The sequence below is a fragment of the Etheostoma cragini genome, chromosome 13 (genome assembly GCF_013103735.1).
Source record: "Etheostoma cragini isolate CJK2018 chromosome 13, CSU_Ecrag_1.0, whole genome shotgun sequence".
In the NCBI taxonomy this organism is placed as follows: domain Eukaryota; kingdom Metazoa; phylum Chordata; class Actinopteri; order Perciformes; family Percidae; genus Etheostoma; species Etheostoma cragini.
The window spans coordinates 12,303,874-12,322,836 of record NC_048419.1 but is presented as its reverse complement, the minus strand read 5'-3'; the positions used below and the strand labels follow the sequence as shown (position 1 = coordinate 12,322,836).

The 18,963-nt window shown below is 39.2% G+C and overlaps 1 protein-coding gene across 1 annotated transcript; it reads right to left on the bottom strand.

Moving 5' to 3' along the window:
* Window positions 1–39: 39 nt before the first annotated feature.
* On the bottom strand, window positions 40–18,082 carry LOC117955449 (pneumococcal serine-rich repeat protein). The gene is given in 31 exon segments (XM_034889970.1): window positions 40–1,372; window positions 1,374–1,413; window positions 1,700–1,849; window positions 2,075–2,176; window positions 3,359–3,642; window positions 3,792–4,163; window positions 4,393–4,517; window positions 4,619–4,722; window positions 4,807–4,852; window positions 5,170–5,292; window positions 5,497–5,661; window positions 6,644–6,800; window positions 7,292–7,493; window positions 7,585–7,775; window positions 7,913–8,033; window positions 8,147–8,274; window positions 8,373–8,407; window positions 8,859–8,898; window positions 8,997–9,040; window positions 9,190–9,257; window positions 9,356–9,403; window positions 9,633–9,685; window positions 9,943–10,021; window positions 10,110–10,240; window positions 10,315–10,352; window positions 10,438–10,474; window positions 10,881–12,262; window positions 12,361–12,428; window positions 14,492–14,566; window positions 16,827–16,891; window positions 17,708–18,082. Coding segments are annotated over 31 exon segments (4,626 nt in total). The 5' UTR covers window positions 17,800–18,082; the 3' UTR covers window positions 40–1,311.
* Between the last annotated feature and the right edge of the window lie 881 nt (window positions 18,083–18,963).

Sequence of the window (18,963 nt, the reverse complement as noted above, 5' to 3'; positions counted from 1 at the left end):
TTTGTTGTATTTCATTTGTGTTTCTTAATTTGGAGTGTCCATTTGCATGTACTCTGAAGGAACTGTTCAATGTTTAAACGGTGATTAGACACACTGATAATGTGGTGTAACCAATCTTACATCCTCAACACGTGTGTGTTCTTTAGGTTTTTTAAGTTCTTTCCTTTTGAGTAATGAGCTCATGTCGTGTGATAGGCCAATATATAGCCTCAACATAGCTGAACTGAGTTGCTTTTACGCTGTTTTTGTTACTGCCTCTCAAATGTGATTTGATTATTTCGGATTGTATCAATGCAATGTGACCATGCCCAGTGAGACTGAAGTGTTTAAGTCCAAATATGTTTTAAAAGGGAAACGATTCCACCACTTTGCCACCTTTTTGTGCTTGTGCTATTTTTATGTCATGTTTTATTAGCACCTTTTGGTTTCTCCTGATATATTTTAAGTTTTTTTAAGACTATATGAGGTGCATGTAAAGGACAGTGAATGTAGCTTGCATATACAGGACACAGCACGTTTATTCATGATCAACCCTGTGGGACTCGGTTACATTTATTTATTCAATATAATTTAACCAAATGCTGTTCGGTCACACTTGAGATACCTTCTTTGATCTCTTCAATAAAGTGTTTTTGGGGGGAAATGTTGTTTTGTTTTCATCCAAAAGAATTGATGAATAATAATTAAGGACACCCTTGGAATATTTTAAGGAAAGCATGTCAATATGAACAGTGAACAGGAATACCATGCAGAAACAGCCAATGATAAAGGTTTGTACAGTTGTGTTAATGATCTAGTTTGTTGCTCTAATTAGTTCAACTGAATGTGGATGTAATTCCTTCTGACATTTAGAAGTACTTTCATCAAAAGGGCTTTGGCAGCTAAGAAAACACAACGCTTAAATCTATAATTAGAAATGTAGCTGTAAGATTTATTTTCAGCATATGGGAGTTTAAAACTTTCTGGACCACTTTACTGCACCATGGTGTCCCTTCTGTTTGAAAGCTGCAATAACTATTGTTTTTGAAGTTGTTAAACTGAACTTGGACCAGTCTGTTGGTCTGTTCTCATATTGACTTGTTATTCATGGGTCAAGATCACTGTATGCAACATACCATTGGAATATGACCTATTACATTGATAAGATAACTGTACAACAACAAAAATGGTTGTTTTGGTTCCTTGTGCTTATATATGTAAAAAGAAAGTTATGGATGTATATGACATGCAGATGTACAGTACATAAATGACTCTATCAACATACAGAAGTATTTCAAAATAAGGTGCATCAAAAAGTCTGTCTTTTTTGGATCAGGGCGCTTGTTGGGTTCTGTGCTGCCTGTTGTTCTCGTTGAGGACCACATCCCTACCGGTCTTCATCTGCTGTGATTGCTCTGTCTCCAGATGGGTTACCTGTAACACAGCACTATGGCTTTAATTCAATTTTTACAATAGCATTGTTAAATTGACCACTCAATTACATGTAGAAAATCTGAAATGTTCAGCTTTAGTTTTTTATATACTGTATACATTTTGCAAGAAAATAAAATGACAGCAAAAAGTTTAAAAGCTTTAATTACGACTTTAGGCTAGTTAATATTGAAATTGTTAGTAAATAAAATATAGAGCTTAGCAACAACCCACATGCAGGTTTGTTCTGCTACTCGTTTACAATTGTAATCCAGTAAAGACTCTTTACCGATGCCATTAAACGGCTCTGAAGAGTCATTGACGAGGAAAGAGGAGCTGGACAAATTGTTGGATTGGGAAGAACTTGAGGAGTGATGAGATCTTTGTTTGGTCACTGATGACTTCTTCATAGTCTTCTGTGTTGCAGTGCGGCTCCATTCTGTGAAAAGAAATTTCACATGCTATAAGCTGAAGTGTTACATAATATTTCATGTGTAATTAATTGCCATCATGTATCTAATGCACTTGTTTCTTTTCTTTAAAGGAGCAGATGTCCATATTCAAAAGAATCAGAAACCAAGTAGAGCAGTGCATGAGTGTGAGACGTGTAAAGCGTTCTGACCAGACTGATAGAGTTGGGAAATGTAAAGTGAACATCTTTCACCTGAGTTCTCCGCTAGTCTCATTTTGCCACAGCACAAGTAGGTCCTCCACTGCTTCCTCACATTTTCCTTCACCGCACAGTAGAACACAAATATAAAGAAACCTACAAGACAGAAAGAGCATCTCTTTATTAAATTCGTACATGTATCTATTCACAAATTTTACAGTCTGCTAGGGATGGTGTTTTGCAACAGACTATTTGTCTTTGGGGGTCTGTGAGATGTCCTATTTTTGACTGAAAATTATCATATAGTGATGTTACTAAACAGTTTAATTACAACTAAATCTGGGTTGGAATTTATGGCTCTTCTAAAGCTGCAAAACAACACATAACTGTCAAACTTTTCTTCACATTCTGTGTAAAAGGTGAGTGGCACTGAGACCTTATTAAAGCTTATAAAAGGATAATTCCGGCTCATTACAACTTGGGTCTTATTGTAGTTTTAATTTGTACAGAAATTGTTAATAATGTGAATTGCTGAATATATTTAATATGCAATTTTCTGTAGCTGGCTGAGTAACACTTGTTTTTAAAGTGTAGTAAAGTAGAATATAGTAGTCAAGCTAATTGGATTATATAACCATGCTATTATCAACAAGTTGATGTTCTACAGAACATTAATCACACAAAAAAACATTTCAGCTTAATTGTTTTTGTGCAATTATTGTTAAAGTCCAGACATAGGTTGCATCCCGTGATAATTATGAACTACAGCCTCAAATGTTGAAAGACAGAGCAAGACAACCTTTCTGCTTCAGCATTCAGAACATGGTCAAGAAGAACAGGGGATACTTTATTTTCCTCCAAGGTTCAAGTTGATGCTCACTTAAGGGTTAAGACCCTTCATTTACCCAGTGTTTGGGAAGCAGACACAGGTACTTTACTAGGGTCTTGAGAAGCTGCTGTATTTGAACATTTACTACCACTTTACTGTTTATTTCTTCTCTTCCCTGATTGCCAACACCTATCTGCGCTCTGCAGTACATTATTCTCTCTCTAGCAAACTGTGTCAACATATAGACTCAAAAAACAACCCCTGTTCTTTGGGGATTTTCTATCCATGGGTAGACCTACTGGGTAATGTTAACCCGGTATTGTGTACATTGACGGAAACCTATTTTACCCAGGGATTTTTTGTGTGTACAAATAAAAGACCCCAGTTGTAATATGATACAATGTCCATATTATGCAGTAAAGCTACCCTCATGATAAACAATGACCTAACACAGGTTTTAATGGAACCACTACTCACGTGAACACCTAGACCCAAATAAGTCAACTCACCTTGCAACGAGTTAAAGATGGTAAAGAGGTACATGAATGGCAGGTTCAAAGGGCCCCAGGCAAAAAAAGCAAAGCCCCAAGTGAGGCCCAGGAGGACTGTTATCCCCCCAACGCTTCGCAAATCCTGCATCGTGGTGCGGTGCTGCAAATGTTGAGGGTTCTGTCTCTTAATCCGACACAGCTGGACCAACACCACAACGAACATGACAAGGTTAAACAGAAAGATGATGCAGAAATAGGCCACCACTGCCACATAGAAAGCAATGTCATTTTTCAGCCAGCAACTGTGGTGGAGGAAATGGGAGGGGAGAAAATCAAAGGGTTAGTTTTATGTTTTTTGTGCAGGTTTTTTTCATGTTTATTTGCATAATGTCTTTTAGTTTGTGTAGAATAATGTGCATGTTACTGTGAAGGCATCTGTCAGAAGACTCACAATTCATCACTAGAGCCATCAGAAAACCTTCCATAGGAGACAAGACCGTAGTTATTCTTGTTAATCGCTATGACAATAATGACCACAATCATCGGGACACCCCAGCCAACCAGTGAGAACTTCAGCATGTAATGTGATATGTAGCGATTGAAGACTTTCACGATGGCCAGGTACATGTGGACGGCCTCAAGTCCCATCCAGGTGAAGGTAACCAGCAGGAAGTAGTGAAGGAACCAGGCAGTGGAGATGCAGAGGCCCACAGCGTCTGGGTAGAGAGCCAGCCATGAATCCAGCAGGAAGACCAGGTTCAGCAGCAGCAGAGCCAGGCACAGCTGGATAAGGATTTTGGATGGAATGTCCTTCTGCAACTTCCTGCAGAGTTCCAACACAAAACATCTCAGTGGACTTCTTTCAATTAACAATATGTCTACAGTAAATAGGGCTTTGTCTGTATACAGTCGCTCGGGAAAAAATGTTCAACATTAAATCACTAGATGATCTGCCATGAGACTGGAATTTAAAATCCACAGTGCACGCTACTGGAATGGTGATTACAAAATGTTGGATGGGTGTAAATGATCTTATTGCTCTCAATACTCACTCAAAGGCCAAGTAGGTGAGGAGGGTGATAGACAGGAAGATGGCAGAGAGTCCACAGCCAATATATGTGATGAAGGTAAGAATGGTGTTCTGTAGACGACTTGTTACAGGCTCTTTGGAAAGGTCCTGTAAGAAAAAGAAAAAAAAGAAGTTACAGCCGAGTGGAAAGATTTTCACCAAACAAAAAGATGCATTTATAAAGATTAGTAAAAGTATGCTTTTCTCACCAGCAGTATAGCAAAACTGGTCAAATGATTGCAGCCACAAATTGTCTCGTTGTCTGTGCTGTTTTTGACAAAACAGCCTTTTGAATTCCAACCACCTGATCCATCTACCAGTAGAAAACACAGACAAACCATGTTTTCATCCATGTTTGTATTTACTTAATTCTGATAGACTTAGTTTGAAATTTTACCGTTTAATATGAAGTCCCAGAAAACGCACGTAGCCACGAAATTAGCCTGTAGTTTGGGAAAAGGCACAAGAGCTTGGATCAGTTTACAATTTCCAATTGAACATCATGATTTTTTTTCTTTGTTGAGAATGGCTTCTTAAAGCATGTTTGTGGCCTATCTGTATTTAGTCATCTGCTCAAACATTTGAAAATGTCCCATTTGTCCTTTCTTTGTTTGACCACATTTGTAGAAAGAAGACATTTGTATAGTTAAGTGTATTTGTAGTCTATTTTACATAGATGTATTGCTTTCCCTCTTCAAACAGTCAAGCAAGCACATCTTATTTTCCTTAAAAAAATAATGTTTTTTTTAAACTGACTTACGGGAATGGGCTCTGTGTTCCTCAGTTGAACTATAACATTGTCCTGCAGTTTTGTGATTGACAGGTTGGCCACAGTCGCTCCCAGGATGCCACTATTAAGTTTGCGTTTTCCCAAAGATTTATCCTGCATGGCCATTTAGAGACAACACAAGAAACGCAAGTTGTCAAACACAATGTTATAATATGTCATTTAAAATGTTGAACACTAAATTAGGGATATAATTTAAAAAAAAAGATGATTAAAGTATTTCTGTATTGTAATTAAAATCCAAGCGTCTCAGCTCTGTTTTTTTTTTCTTGCTTTGAATGGGATGTTGAATGTATAGACCTGGAACACTGTGCTCTCCTGGTAGAAAGTGAACTGGACTCTGGAGGCCAGCCGTTGTTGCTCAGCAGTCAGGTTCTGTGTGAGAGAGGAGGGCAGCGTGATGGAGCCCTGAGGGATGGAGGGATTTGTTCTCACACTTCTTCTGAGCTTAGGACCTCCACTGACCTGCAACACACATGGGACACAAACAGAAAGATGCAGGATGCATAGATTTGATCATCTTGTAACACCACATCAATCTGTCAGAGATCACTACTTGCATTAGCTGAGTTGTAAAAGCCAGGGCCCTGGAACTAGTACACGGAACTGGAAAGTAGCTGTAAAACCATCACTCATGTCATAAACTACACATGTGCTTTTGATGCTGTGATACATCAGCGTTTCTGTTTGCATTACCAGAGCTGTCTCCCCACAGGGCTGCGGAGGGAGGTCTGGCTAGTCCACAATTCTCAGAGATAGGCTCTGGTCTGGTTTATTGTCATTTCTTTAAACCAATCACAACTGTCTTGGAGGGCGCTGAGCGCTGGACCGTGCCTCTACAAATTAGCCTTGGGAAGAAACATGGTTGATAAAGACTACCTCCAAAGGGTCACAAGATACATTTGAGGGGTGATAAAACAATTGATGGGAGATGGAGAAAAAAAAAAGAATTCCGTTACACAAGCCTGTGTACATATTGTGGTATTTTCCATTGCAAAAAGTTAAGATGGAAAATGACTCTTTAATGAAACAGATAAATACTTAAGACATCTGAAACATGGGCCCCAAAGACACAGCTTTTTTGTAATGGGTCAAATGTTAAAAATCACTAATTTAATCTAATCTAACAATGTGCTGCAGTTCCCCATAAAATGTAGAGGAGTGGAAGTTTTAAGTAGCATGAAATGGAAATATTGAAGTAGTAAGTACTCTTAAGTTGTACTTAAGTTAAGTACTTCTTACCACTTTTAAGTATGTAGTATTTGATGTCCAATGGACATTTAATTTTACTAATTTCAATTCTCTGAAGGCTGTCACTCAAGAACTCAAATTACCAACATATGCTGTAAAATAGTAGGCCTACCCTACAGGCTCATTTCAAACAGCATTACTAATGTTTTAATGTATACAATCCTGTATACAGATGTAATAAACTGACTTGCCGTACCTGTACATCGGTGGGGTTCAAGATTGAGAAAATTGTTTCCTTAAAGTTGCTGCCATCTACTGGTTTCACAGACAGAGACACATCCGGGGACAATAGGGTATTAGTCCGTCCGTTAAGGACCAGCTTTAACCCCACTGTATCAACAATTCCTATAATCCTGATGGAAGAGGAAATTAATTGGTATTTTGCAAAATATGAATAATTTGAGGCAATTCAGCAACACCAGAGGATCCCAAGCCCTAGGGCACAGAAACAGTTTCTACTGGGCTACGAGGAAGCAATGTGATACTGTAAAAAAAAAAGCTGAATAATTACCTAACGGGGTAATTACATTAAAAGTAGTCCCGCCAGTGCTGCCTTTTTCATCGCAACATGTAGGTCATTAGTGTGCAAAAAAAGTCCAATATCACAACATTTTGAAATTAGATACTTTTAGAATCACAAAGAAACTGATGGAATATCCCCTTTATATATATGTCAGTTTGTGTAGCAATAGGGTGTGGAGAACATGTATAGGCTCCAAGTTGGACAGCCTGCAACAAAACTGCTACTAAATAAATGCTTAATGTGCAAAAAGGTCCAGAGTCACAGAGTTATACCATCTAATTTCTTAACAGTAAGAGAATGTCAAATAAAGCAATCTGTAACCTGTTGGAGGAGGCTGACAGCACCTCAGGAGAAGCACCCAGGAGATTGCTGACGATGGCAACGGAAGTGTTCCCCAGTGCCAGACTGACGCTCGGGCCTGACAAAAGTTTCTCCAGCTGAGACACCAGCTGATTCACCTGGCTGGAATTCAACCTAGACACATTTCTGGTCAACTCAAGCAGTGCGTTGGCTTGGCTTTCATCTGCAGTCAATACAATTTAAAGGGGACATTGTAATTACGCTGTTATGATGTAAATGTTGCAGCAGAACCTTGTGCTGAGCAGATAACAAACCTGAGGCCGTGATATTAGCAGCAGTGGTGGTGGCATTCGGGGCTTGAACTGTTGTGTTAAGCGGGGATGAAGTCACATTTGCAGACACCGTGGTGGTGTTTGGTTGTGCCGTTGTCACATTTGGGCTGGGTGTAGTAAACACCCCCACACACTGCTCTTTCATTAGCAACACCGCATTTAATCCCTTTGGACTATAAAGAAATAGAACAAATTAATATCTTGGGTAAACGTATTTGTAGAATGTTCACATCGGGTGTTAAATGTTGATCAACTACAATATAAACAACTCTAAGGATTTAGTTAAGTTAGTGCATAAGATCATACAAACCACGTTTGGTTGCCAAAACCTATTCGTGTTGTACAAAAGGCAGCAGGCTTCACTTGAACCATAAGCCATACAAACTCAGAGTTTAGTGGATTGTCGCTGACTTCTGAATTTCCACAAATTGCTGTGTGAAAAATAAAACATAAAACAGGAGTTTTAAAGCACACACCTGGAGTTACTTTCTTGACTGTATGAATTGATATTGAATTGACTTGATTCCCTAGTTGATATACACACCTACTCGGGTCACTAGTCCATTGTAAAGGATTCCTCTCTCAGATTGAAGCACATGAATCAAAGCTGCTGACACGTTACAGATAGGAACCTCGTGGCCAAAGCGTAAAATGACTTCGCATCTTTGAAGACTAGAATTTAAAACAATCACAAGTGCACAAATTTAAATCACTGTTCAATGTACAAGTGCATACAAATGTTCGGGCAGCTAGTAATAGGATAGACTCACTTTGTTTCTGTGATTCCACATTCCAAAATGGCATCCTGAGTAGAGATTTCCATTTTAGTCTGACTATCTCAAGTGATTATATTAAAGTAACACATTAAAATATGTTTGATACGCTTTGAATGGAATATGTACTCATAGCAAACACATTTTTCAAATGCTATTTGGGCTTGAAATGCAAAAAGTTTCAATTAACTACCAAGTGTATTTCATGAACAAACTGCTCAGTGTCACAAAACGTGGACAAGTGTCATAAAGTTGCACATAATGCATTTTTGTGACAATTTTTTGTGGACAATTTTCTTAATGAAATTACTCATAAACAAGATATTTCCTCGCACATTTCATTTGGATAAGCATTAAGTCAAGTAAATCATAAGCTACAGTAAAAAGATAGATTTTGTTTTAAGCAAATCCAAAATAAAATGAATTAATCCCTTGTTGTTGTTGTTGATGATGATAAAAGATGACAATTTGGTGGCTGATTACCTGGAATTCAGATGCAATGATGGGCAATGAACATGAAACACTGCAAAGAAACATTAAAATGTCATTTTTAATTTGATTTAAAAGTGTTTATTCACGTGAAATTTAACCTGTACATGCTTGAAAAATGGCAAAACTCACCCTCCACTTGAAGGGCAATTTGTTGGTTGATTAACCTTAGAGATCTGTAAAGATCCAAGAAATTATAGCTTGATGCTACATTGAATATGTATAAATATTCAATACATGAATCATGTAATGCTAAATGGATAGTTAAAGACAGATACTAAAACACATGCATGCATGCATGTTCTATTTGTGCCTGTACACTTACCACAGATAAGATATATGAATCGTTAATATTGGAATCTTGAATTGAAATTTGAAAAGTATAGTATGCATCTGAAAACAAAGAAACAATATTAAGTTGTAAAAACCTTTCACTCTATCTCTATTTAGGATAATAATCTGGTGGTTTTGTTAGGTGCTAACACACTCACCAGGTCTACTGCAATAAGCAGAGCAGTTGCAGTTGTTGTTCTCCTTGTCTGAAACAAAGTCAAAGCATGTCGTAGGTTGTGTTTGCAGGACTAGCTTGTTACTATTACTACTATGTGTGACTTGCTTGGACTTCATGTTGCGTCTGCTTAATAATGTCTCGATGTCTACTTTGATATTGTGGGTTAATCTACAATCATTGACAAGGGGTTGAATACTTCCTTTACATTCAGTGTTTTGAAACTTTGAAGACGTTTGAGGAAAATGTTCAGAACTCACCTGCACCACAGTAAGTTGAGTTGCGTTGAACATACGCACTCTCCGACTTGTCACTGTTGAAAGATTTTGAATTGATAAACAAAAATTAGTGTGTAGCATCCAACAACGTCATAAAATGTTACACAAATGCAAAGACAATTATGCAATACACGACCATACCCTAAAGATCAATTCATAAATGTTGCTTTAGAAAACATTGCTTTTCAAAATATAAAGTAATGTCACTGTGTTTAATTGTTTTTAAAGTTCTTTTAATAAATTTGTTGGGTGGTTACAAATAAAAAAAAAACGTGAACACCATACATCTTACCATGATGCACCGGCTTGACCAGTATAAATGCAACTGTTCTCCTCTGGCCTAGTGTTATTGCACTGATTTTGTAGTGGATCTGTTTAATGACACAAAGGTTGATTGCATTATGGGAATTTATTAAGTAGGTAATTATGAATTAGAATTTCAGATTATGAAACACTCACTCTGTAAATCTGCTGTTTTTCCCACCACACGAATGTCAGAAGATGTTTTACTGGCCGCACAGAGCGTCCTCAGGATACAACATGATGGGACGCTCTGCTTCAGCTGTAGCATCACAGAACAGTTGGTGTTTCTGAAGTATAAGGTCGGTGTTAACAACAAATAAATTATTGTTCAAGTCATTTTAAAATAGTTGATTTCACTTACCTTGTTCCAGTCGTTGGGGTGCATGAAACGTTAATTTCCTAAAACATAAAAAATCAGTCTTAAGTCACATAGTCCTTATATTCACACACTGCGACCCACAGAAATATTCAAATGGTAACTTACTTGAAATAGGCCAGTTGATATGTCATTTCTGATCGCACTGAAATATACATTTAGACAAGACTAATGAAAAACAAAGACGAAATATCATGTTCTCAAATTTCAAAGTTAAATTCATGTTATTGCTTAATTTACAGTACACCCAGGGACAGTGTTGCTACAGGTTCAATTGTGGGAATCTGGGGATCAACAGAAGGTTTATTTTATCAAAGTATGGACTTTTGGGAAACCATCACTAAAATCCACCACTGTAACAATGCAATTTGTAGTTTACGTTTTATTCAATAATTCTTCTTTTATTCTTAGAATTATTCTTCCTTTCCACAAAAATGAACATTTCTGTACTAAATAATGAGACTTTCTCTGGTAAAATCCTGCTGGTTCTTTACTTTGAAAATGGTGCGTCATTCTTTCGTTCATTTAATAAGAAATTGTTGCATTCATACCTTGTTTCTCTCACACTGTTACGAGCTATCCTCTTTCCTATGCTCTGTAACACTGGGGTTGCTGCAGTTGTAGGTTTGTTGTTGTTCTCTGGCTTTGGGGTTGCTGCAACTGCAGGTTTGTTGTTGTTCTCTGGCTTTGGGTTTGTCTCAGCTGCAGGTTTGTTGCTCTCTGACGTTGGGGTTGCTGAAGCTGCAGTTGGGTTATTGCTCTGTGATGTTGGGTTTGCTGAAAATGTAGTTGGGTTGTTGCCCTGTGACGTAGGGGTTGCTGCAACTTTAGTTGGGTTGTTGCCCTCTGATGTTGGGGTTGCTGAAGCTGCGGTTGGGTTATTGCCCTGTGATATTGGGTTAGCTGAAGCTGTAGTTGGGTTGTTGCCCTCTGACGTTGGGGTTGCTGAAGCTATAGTTGGGTTATTGGTCTGTGATGTTGGGTTTGCTGAAAATGTAGTTGGGTTGTTGCCCTGTGACGTAGGGGTTGCTGCAACTTTAGTTGGGTTGTTGCCCTCTGACGTTGGGGTTGTCGAAGCTGCAGTTGGGTTATTGCTCTGTGATATTGGGTTAGCTGAAGCTGCAGTTGGGTTATTGCCCTCTGACATTGGGGTTGCTGAAACTGTAGTTGGGTTATTCCTCTGTGATGTTGGGTTTGCTGAAGCTGTAGTTGGGTTGTTGCCCTGTGATGTAGGGGTTGCTGCAACTTTAGTTGGGTTGTTGCCCTCTGACCTTGGGGTTGCTGAAGCTGTAGTTGGGTTATTGCTCTGTGATGTTGGGGTTGCTGAAGCTGTAGTTGTGTTGTTGCCCTCTGACGTTGGGGTTGCTGAAACTCTAGTTGTGTTGTTGCTCTCTAACGTTGTGGTTGCTGAAACTGCAGTTGTGTTGTTGCTCTCTGATGTTGGGGTTGCTGCAGCTGTAGTTGTGTTGTTGCTCTCTAACGTTGTGGTTGCTGAAACTGCAGTTGTGTTGTTGCTCTCTGATGTTGGGTTTGCTGCAGCTGTAGTTGTGTTGTTGCCCTCTGACGTTGGGGTTGCTGAAGCTGTAGTTGTGTTGTTGCTCTCGGATGTTGGTGTTGCTGCAGCTGTAGTTGTGTTATTGCTCCCTGATGTTGGGGTTGCTGCAGCTGTAGTTGAGTTGTTGCTCTGTAATGTCGTTGCTAAAGCTGTAGTTGTGTTGTTGCTCTCTGATGTTGGAGTTGCTGCAGCTGTAGTTGTGTTGTTGCTCTGTAATGTCGTTGCTGCAGCTGTAGTTGTGTTGTTGCTCTGTAACGTTGTTGTTGCTGTCATCACAAGTGTCGTCTCATTTGAAGTGCTTGAAGAGGTAGTTTGTGGAGAGGTAGGTGTGGGACTTAACAGACAGCTCTGCAAATTGTTTTGGAACACCTGATTCAGCTGAGAAAATGAACATGAGACTCATATTTATTCACAGGATAACAACATCACACAGTATTTTAATTGGCAACTAGTCCATGAATAGTTTCCCTACATACCCAGGCAGTGATTTGTGATTCATTCTGTTGTCCACTGAAATCCACGGTGACCTTAACTAAGAAGTGCACTGATGTAAGGAAGAAAGACAAAACGATGATGAGACAGATTTTTTGAAAATGGTCAAAATCACTGCAGTAGAGATTGAGATATCCTGAGATGATACAGATGGTATTATCCTTACCACAGAACCACAGAGTAGGGGTTGGAATCACCAAAGGCCCCACAATATGATAATGCCACGATACTTATGTCAAAATAAAATATTATTGTGATATTGTGCGATATATTGCAATTTATAATGTTCCAACTTCAAATTATGTCCCGAAAGGAAAACTTTATCAGAATCTGGTCCGTCTAAAAATATAAATTTCTCTGTTGTTCATCTCACTTCAGTTTTGTTCAAAAAAAGCAATTGATTGTGTTTTGCTATTACAAAAAAGTAAAATTTCCATGTGCTTTTTATATAATAAAAGATCAATACTAGTCTGAGTATTGATACACTATTGCCAAGGAAAATATCGCAATACTATGCTGTAACAGTTTTTACCCCTACCAACAAATCCTCCAAATCATTCAACGATAAAGGTTGTTTATTCTTACTATCTAATATGACCCACAGGAGCATTTCATAAATTAGCTCCACTAGCGGCCCACAGACCCATAGGCCAAATAGCTACCTTAGTTTAGAAAAAGATCAAGGTTTGGGTTAAAATTATCGATGTATTATACTAAATGGATACCGGATCCAGAACGGTGTCTATTCGGTTCAATGGAGTTCCTTGCCTGGCACCTATGCCAAAAAAGGTTCTAAGCTTCCAGTTTTACTTCTGTGGTATGCGGCCCATTGAATATGTGCACTAGATTTTGCCAGCTGGCCCTGCCCGCAAGTTCCTGCTTGGCCTATAGACTTTACATTGTGATGACATCAAAGGTTTTGAAATCACCTTTCTTGGCAAGAGGGACGTTTTTCAAATATAAAAGGTCCATTGTTAAAGTTGATCCAGAAAAAAAAGAGTCATAACCGACCTTGTTTGGCCTGTGGGGAAAATTTTTGTTTAACCACAAGGGTATTTTTAGTTGTAATACTTCAAATGGCCACTTGAGAAAATTGGCTTCAATGCTGAGGCTGGGGGCCTTTTTTAAATCTGTTACATTACTTAAGATCTGGTCACACACGTGACGCAGAACATGACATGGTTCCGTGTTCAGTCTTTGTCACCTTACTTCCTGCATTGCTCCCATCATAATTGTTATGGCCATTAGAGGTTGTTATCACTGTAAGCATTAACATGAGTTGTAATTGTTGCTTGAACAAACAATTTATTGGGGCGTTTACCAGGAGAGGACATTCTCAATTATAGTTAGTTTCACAGGCTAATTTGTTTTCTCCAAAATTAGTAAACGGATCTTTAAAGTAGAACTACATTTTTTTAAGCCTCATGTTAGCCTCAGCTAATAGCTTCTTTTAGATTCAATGAGGACCCATCACTTATGTTGAAAATGTACACATAAGTACTAATTCAAAGGAGCAGGAGTAGTGTGGGAAGGACATTGTGATTTGTCGGAGGCTGATATGACTGTGATTGGGATGATTCCAGTTATGCAAAATAAAATATACATGTATTCATAGGCTACTTTACTTTGGTACAACAGAGTTATATTTTCATTTTCAATACTTCCATTTTAGGCTGTATGTTCTTTATATTTTAGCCAATCAGAATCCCAAATATAGACAAGTGAAAATGTAAACACAGGTCGCACTTTGGTGCAGGTGCAAGTTCGGCCGCGTACTGTAATTTTGGCTGCGTAAACCTTCGTTTTTCATAGTTTACGTACATGCAAACGTGCAAACAAAGTTTTCCAAAATCTCCACTCTGGCCAGAGTTTTTAGAAATAATCGTTTTCAAAGGTGAATTCTCTGTTTGCGTATGAACAAAGGGCACAAATGAAGGGAAAAGTCTCAGTTTTTCAAAATAACTATGTAGGCCTACGTGTAACTGGGGTACATAACAGATGGGTAAGAGCAGCAGTGTGGGGATAAAATAAAAAGTTGTGATGGACAGTTACATTTCTGATTATTACTGACACTGTCAGTGACTATGATGATTCAGTTGGCTGTTGCAAGTGTACCTGAAGTCTGTGCATTTGTTGTAGTGATGGAAAGAGTGGAAGGAGCAGCAGAGGTCCCATTACAGGAAGCCTGACCTGTTGGCGGGAAACAAAGAATAATTAGTTTTGGATGTGATGAATCACTGACGGCAGTGATTATTGTGACTCACTGTAATACTGCATGGTAGACTCTGGACAGCAGTGTGGACATTCTTGTATTTCAATCCCACCCATCATGTTCCAGTTCTCTGTGGTAAGGTTATGTTTCACTTTTCCAGTTTTTCAGTTATTTGTGTACTGCTTTACAGACACCTCATGCATACTGACCAATGTTTCTACTTCCAGTCAACTTCACTTCCTGCCCTTGTGTGTTTTCCATCTGTGTGATTAGTTCCACCTGTGTCTAATCACATTCCTTTCCTTGTGTATTTAGTCATTGTCCTCTCCTCCCTTTGTCTTTTGTCAGTTCATTATCGTTCTTAGTATTGAAGCAGTTTTTTTCTTGTGTTAGAACTATTGCTTAGTGTTCTTTTCTATCCTGTCCCCTGCCAGCAGGATGTACCGCTGCTCCTGGATTTTGTATTTCTCGCACAATAGGTTGATGAGGAAGCAGCACGCAGTTTTCAATGATTCAATCAAGTGAAGCTTACAAAATCAGGAAAAGGAAAAACGGAGCAATAAGCAATAGGAAATGGGAAAACAACAAGGAAAAAAACTGCTTTGACACAGGTTATAACAATGAAATGCACAAAGAAAGGTGGGTGATTAGACAACTTTGGAACTAATCAGGGTGGTGCACTCAATCACACAGGTGGGAACACACAAAGGCAGGAAGTGATGGAAACACACATTTCTGTAAAAAAACTGAAGTGAAAAGCATAACCTTCACATAGAGGGCTCAGAAACTATAACATGCTGTTGACTGTTCTTCTGTTTTTGGTTTTTTATTATCTTGTCCTTGTGAATGTGTTATTTTCAGTCTTGTCTTGTACATGTTCTGTTTTATTGTGATAGTCTGGTTTTCTGTGGTCTTCCCGCTCTTGTCTATGCCTTTTTCTTTGGTGGGCAAGATGACAGCTGCCTAAGCTGTCATTCTCTTGGGCTTACTGTCACTGCGCCCCCTGCAGAGATGGCTGAATGGTTTCCACTTGGTTACAAAGTGGCACAGGCATTAGAGGAGGAAGGAGTTGCTGCAGTGCCTGATGGCTCCGTCTCGACGGCGAGAGTTTGCATCTGTCGGAAGGGGTGCCCGTGGGCTCTGTTCCCTTTTCAACGGGTTGTCATGACAGATGCCTGCCTTTCAAGGTGAGATGTAGTGCGGCTAAACAGTACAGTTTAGGGCCTGTGGTGTTCTCATTAGCTCATCCATGTGCTGGAGCTACGAGCTGTGGACCTGGCTCTGCGGCATTTCCTGCCTTACTTGAGGGGATTGTACATGCTTGACAGGTCAGACTACATCTTGACAGTCTGTCACACAAACCACCAGGGTTCCTGCAGACCCCCCTGAAAAGTGGATGGTCTCCTTCTATCCTACAAGTCTATGAGGCTGCCATTTTGTTGCAGCAAGTTGCCGTTGACAATATCCCTGTTGGGAGCCACCGGTCGTATTCCCCTGCTTGAATGTGGTTCTGGGGTTGCATCCCTCACGCGCCCCAAGGGCTCCTGCCGGGGTCCTGCCCCTGGTGTTAGACGCCATGTACTCGCCTCCCTATGAACCATTGGCACAGGCAGAGCTGAGGTTGTTGTCAGCCTAGGCTGCGTCTCCTTGCCATTAATTCCGTGGAGCGCGTTGGCGGGCTACATGCCGTGAGTTATTCCTGTTTGAAGTGGTATTTGGATGGCTCCGGTGTCACTTTGTGACTTAATACGGCATTCCTCCCTAATGTGCTGGCACGCTCATGCCTAAATCAGCCTATCCACCTGACACGTTTTGACCCCCCCTTCCGGAGGTCCAAGTGTCGAGTCAAGTCTATTGTGCCTAGTGTGGGCCTTTAAGGTTTGTGTGGACACTACCACCTGAATCTGTTATTCTGAGCAACATTTTGTCCCCCCGAGCTCATTCCCACAGAATCTTTTAAGATTCCAAGTGATCAAGAACTCTGCCGGTCTTCTAAGATTCGTAGAACCGTAGTTACATTCGTAACTTTTGTTTTGTGTAGTTAGGAAACAGACAGCCATCAGAAGAATAACTGGTTATGGATAACTTAGGAGGGAAATATTGTGTATGTGTGAACTGAATGACAGGTATGTCAGACATGTTAGACATTGCAGTACATAACTAGGGTTGCAGAGTTGTTAGCACAAAGACACCAGACAACAAAAACATCAAACTGTCATTGCTGATGTCATACCATACCTGCAAATAGGGCGAACAGCAGAAGTATGTCCAACCAGTGTAGATGTGAGCCTGGTTTCTTCATTCTGTAATATGACAATAATACAATTTAAACACTTTTCAAATGTTTATATGAAAGGAATATGTCAGTTTTTAGCTTAATTATGGCAACATTTAGCTATTTTGATGCCTATTGTTGAACTGCAGTGAGTCATACAAAAGACTTCTAAGACTAATCACAAGCACCTAGCCCCATCACACCCATGCCAATAGACGCTTCAGGCCTTTTTCCTGTAAAAGGTTTTCTCTTTGTTAATTCAATCAATTAACCATACTTCACACAATGTTCTGAAGAGATGAATGATGTCAAACACTTGAATGCATTCCTGTGTAGGCACACCTTTGAGTATAATCAGCATAGTACAATACAATGGAGCAAACACATTACCTTCATCACAGCTTAGAGAAATTGCAAACAGTAGTCTATAGAGTAGTATTGCATTGTGCAGACAAACATGTTGGTTTCCATGAACAAATGGTGACTGTTTGCTAGGGCCAAAGCTTTTCAGAGGGGAACATGTGTTCTGAAGCTATGCTAATACCATGCCATGTATTTAAAAAATACCACAAATAAAATGGGAAAGCATGTAATACATGTAATATTATGAGATACATATCAGTATAAATAAGGCATAGGTATTGCAATACTGCATGAGTGACCACAAAAAGATACATAAAAGTGATTAGGTTAGGGGTTTAAATAAAGGATTAAAGAAGGAATGGATTTAAATATATCTGTGAATAGACAAGTTTGGTAAATAATCCAGATTCAAACCAGATCCATCTGTGATCCCAAAGAAGATAACACACAACCACCACCACTACAACCACTACCACTTTACCTGGCAGAGTTAGCGAACAAGAACTGACACGAAGATCCATCAGAACAAACGCTGGTAGATTTCTTTACTTTTTCATCATTTTCATGGAACATAACTCCCTGTCGGCAAACTCCAATCTGGACAAAAAAGCCAAACCACAAACATTAGATGTGCCTTTACTTCTCTTACCCCACAGAAATTAGTAGTTGGCAGGCTGCTGTGTGAGCTCAGTATGACTTTCTCATTCAAGATCAATCGCTGACACATGTGGCACGCCCCTGAAACCTCAACCTGAAATGGTTGGCTGCCTGCATTCACTTTACCTTAATCTCGCTCCACAATTGTCCACCTCCTGAACAGATTTTTTTTATTTTACACCACATCAGAAAAGGCCAACAGTGCTGTGCAATCATCCAAAATGATGTTCAAAACAAATGTCTTTCAAGGTTTTTAGAGGAAATAGATTTGTCTTAGTCTATTTTTGTTTGACAGTGAAGGTGCGCCTTGAGGTGTGTCCTAACTGTGTGAGTGTTCTTACTGACAAACAAGTGTTTCCAGGGTAACAATATAATCTTACAGAGGGCTGGTATTGAGACAATTACTGTTCAGTCAGTCACGCACATTACCAGCATTATTTGTCTGTCATGTTATGCACGTCCTTTTCAAACTGGAAAAGGGCTTGTCTGTCTACTGTGCTCATTAACAAACAATCAAACACACATGCACACACACACACACACACACACACACACAAAAACACACACACACACAATTATTTTCTCCATTGTTGGAGCTCTAAATAGACACTGTAATTAATACAGTTACACCCTGAGTGCACTCACCTGAGATAAATATAGGCCTTTATCATAAATGAAAACACAAGGAGGAGGCCAAACTGTCAGTGGGAGGGTTCATTAACTAAATAAAGTTATAATTTAGGAAATAAGGATACAGTAATTAAAGGGAATTGATGCTTCATGTCCTAGCAACTCAGAGATTTGTTAAATGCATTATAACTGATAACTGTTGATCCAAAAACCATTAATAATTTAAAACTTGTAATTATCCACAACCCTTATGAGTACACCTATTGTATAGTGGTACCAAACAGATTTGAGGCTGTACCAGCTTTAGTTCGCTGCAAATGAGATAAAGATGGATAAAGAAGAAAAACAGCCGTAGTTCTCTATATATACACCAGGGGGAGGCAGATGGCTAAAGATAATCACAAGCCAAGTTTTTATATCTGTTTGAATCTAACAGTTATAAAAGAACCA